Here is a 3,546-nt window from a genome sequence, read left to right on the forward strand (position 1 = left end):
TTTACGATAATTCATACAAATCAACCCTGCTTTTTCCTCTCAAATATCACACCGCCGCTACCTTACCTTGACTATGCTATCGATATCGATTTGTGGAAAATTCTCAAATCTCCATCTCACGCCATTACTTTTCACTCCAATTAAATCTAAAAAAAAATGTTATCCCCTTTTCACCACTTAAAAAAATCACAATCAATCAATCGATAAGCCGCCATACCCTTTGGCGCGAGTTATCGATTCGCGATTACCACTCAAATCCCAATTCAAATCTTTACTAACAATTCCATTACCCCGCAAGCATAAAACAAATAAAATAAATAAACATATAATGAAACTATACGAATAATTTTATTAATTAGCCAATATACACAAAACCCTTAGCTACTCAACTCCACTCCAGCAATTAGTTAATTCCTTGAGGTGGCCTGAGCAACTACAATTAAGTTAAATTATTACACCCTACGCCAAATTATTTTATAAATATATTTGTAAAAGTCGCCGCTCACACACTCACTTGGTCGATAGCTTTTCGCACTCTATTAATCTCATCAAATCCACACTTAATCTCTCGCAACGCAATATAAATAAAACAAACATAATGATTCGGTACACTAACACTAACACCAGTTACCTTGGCACACTTTTACCGATAACTACATAGCACAGAACTGCAATTGTATCTTTTAGCTTTTTTCTACTACCATTGCAGTGAAAACAGGCTATTTCTCTAAACTCAAAAAATAAAAAATAAATAAACTTAAAATAAAAATATAACACATTAAAACAGACACAAACAATTTACTACAGGCTCCAGTGTCATTCGCCAATTCCACAGAATTAATTACACTGACAAATGTTAGCGGCAGAGTTGCAAGTTATTTATTAAATATAAAATATGTAAGCGTATTAAACATGTGCATAAATATAAAAATAAAAAAGAGAGAAGAATAACAGTAATAAAATTGTAACACTAAATTTAGATTAATTCTATATTACTAAGTCTTGTCAAACCCACCTTAACGCCTAATTTAAATCTGTTACTCATGTCCAATACTTAAACTAAAACTGTAGCTTCATTAAATTCAATTGTACCTAAACCTAGCTTATAAGAAACAGCAATTACTCTAAAACTATATTTGTTTAGGAACATTGCTCCTTAACCCTAGCAACGTAACTGACAACATTTATCTAGCTCAAACTAATTATTAACGTAAAGTCAATCCCAGCAGGCAACATGTACCTGTAAACATTATCCCTAAGGCCAAATAATTGTTAAAGTTGCTATAAGAGTAATAGAACAATAAAGATCACCATCAGTTGCTTCTGACTGGCGGGACATTACCATCTGAAAGAATAATAATTGCATTAACAATAGTTAACACTTCAATTTGATAAATTGTTAGTCAGCTGTTAGCTAGTCTTGAACCCCTTTTATAAAATTACAAAGATGGTTTGTGTATTGGCTAAACAAAATTCAAGCTTTTTGCAATATGCAAAAATAAAACGAGCTTTTCAAGAATTTTTATCGATCCGGTCACTGTGAGATACCGCAATGTGACCGCACCCGTTTTTTAAATGTACAGATATGGCCACACTGTAGCATTGTCGCCTAATAGACGCCTAATGGCGATTTACAGTTAAGTTTATACCACAACGTTGAACATCGCAATGTTGCACGACGCACTATGCGATAATTGCCAATTGGCAAAAATTAAGAATTTAAACTTGACCGACCAGATGGCACTATACGAAGAAGCCATTGATGACAATTTCAATCGCATAAGAAAAAATCTGATCTATACATGGGAACAGCAGTCTCGCATTGAACTTTATTCAGAGGATTGTGAGACGCTTAAAAACAACCGATCGTTGTTGAACATATTTATGTCCAGCATCAGTGTGAAAGTGGAGGAAATGAAGCTGAAGAGTGCACCAATGGAATTTTTGAAGATCTGCGAAAATTACTCTTTACCAAGAGTACAAACATTATCCTACACATTGGATGACTCTCGTATTACTGTTGAAGCACAAAAAATATTGACGAACATCTTTCCTGGCGTGCGTTGTGTGATGCCTGATAAACATTTTTGCTACTGCTCGTTGTCGAAGTGGACGCAGTTTCGGACGCTAATCATTAGAAAAGAGTTCTTGTGGCGCGACCCAAACGATTATTGTAACCTTCGAGATTGCACGTTGATTGAGGAACTGATTGCACCTGATATCTACATTATAAAACATTCATTCGATGGATTTATGCCCTTGCCCAAGCTGCGGACCATTACTATTAGTGTGTCCGACGGAAATGTAACCACGCCGCTTACCGCTCTCATGGGTATAGACAAATACGGCGGTACTGAAGGCAATACAGACAACATACGCGGTTTGATGCTGGACAAAGTTAAGTGCACATATTCCGATCTATGCGGTGTGGTTAGATCTTTTAGAAACCTTGTGCGACTGAATCTCGACCGCTGGAGCTGCTTAAATGAGACACGCCTCTGGAAAATTGTAGCCAAAAGCCCATCGCTGCAGATCCTGGATATAACAAGGATGAATCTTGGTCTGGACTTTTTTTCATCAAGCCGACGTCTTATGTGCACCGTCATGCACTATCGCCGTGCTCCTTTGACAGTCTTCTACGCTTATACTGAACGAGAGCTGGTGAGTTAGTAGTCAATAAGCTTCTACTATGAGTGTTTCTTAATTTATCTTTATCTTTGTCTTATCAGATCCGTCGTTACTTTACGCACATTGGACTGCAACTTATACCGGAACACAAAATACAAAAACCACTTTGTGGATTCATTATACAATTGGAATTAACTCCTTTGGATGAAGAATTAATTCCAATCGAATAATATATGCAATTGAATGCATTTTGGGAGTGAAGTTTGTACCCAACATTTAAAGCGCTTCTTAAGTTTTTACTATCTATAATATATATCTGTAACGAATTAATTTGAATTTAATAATAAATTAATGCTTTTTGTATGAAGAGACAAAAATGCTATCAAACTATTTCGAACTATGTATGTACATATGTAAAGTTTTAGTAGAAATGAGAGTTGCTTACGTATAGTAAGTACTAAATAGCCAACTGTTGGGGCTTTTAGCAGCTCTGTAAAGCGAAAAACTCAAGTTTGCACCACATTAAAACAAGGCAACTGCCCCTGCACATCAAGAAGGGACCATAAAAGAGTTTTGAAATTCTTATTTTCGTTAGCTGGTAGCAAAATACTAAGATACATTTATCTCGAGTTATATGTAGCTGCAGAGGTCTAGAATATTTCTAGCAAATTCTGGTTGTTGCCATTTGTTATTTCGCTAGAATTGGAAACTAGCAACAGTTATAATTTAAAATAATTGTAAAGCATAAAAATTTGAACTTTATTAATCAGCTGATTGTCATGATAATCGTATTTTATCGATATCGATAATATACCGATATGCTTGCTGAGATACGTCCGCACTTCGGTTTTTATTTAATTTGTCCACCTGTGTGTGAAAAGATTTGTTGGATATTAAGAAAATATTAATAACTCAGTC

At 35.3% G+C, this 3,546-nt stretch overlaps 1 protein-coding gene across 1 annotated transcript; it reads left to right on the forward strand.

Moving 5' to 3' along the window:
* Positions 1 to 1,630: 1,630 nt before the first annotated feature.
* On the forward strand, positions 1,631 to 2,960 carry LOC132796464 (uncharacterized). The gene is made up of 2 exons (XM_060807640.1): positions 1,631 to 2,661; positions 2,730 to 2,960. Exons 1-2 carry the CDS (start codon positions 1,669 to 1,671, stop codon positions 2,856 to 2,858), a joined length of 1,122 nt encoding a protein of 373 aa, XP_060663623.1. The 5' UTR covers positions 1,631 to 1,668; the 3' UTR covers positions 2,859 to 2,960.
* Positions 2,961 to 3,546: the final 586 nt, after the last annotated feature.

Source organism: Drosophila nasuta, chromosome X (assembly GCF_023558535.2).
Source record: "Drosophila nasuta strain 15112-1781.00 chromosome X, ASM2355853v1, whole genome shotgun sequence".
NCBI lineage: Eukaryota > Metazoa > Arthropoda > Insecta > Diptera > Drosophilidae > Drosophila > Drosophila nasuta.

What these genes read in the sequence shown, in the direction of transcription:
- LOC132796464 (XM_060807640.1), top strand. Translation starts at nt 1,669, where the DNA reads ATGTTGCACGACGCACTATGCGATAATTGCCAATTGGCAAAAATTAAG. An exon ending in CTTATACTGAACGAGAGCTG is followed by an intron (nt 2,662 to 2,729) that starts GTGAGTTAGTAG and finishes TTGTCTTATCAG; the next exon opens with ATCCGTCGTTACTTTACGCA.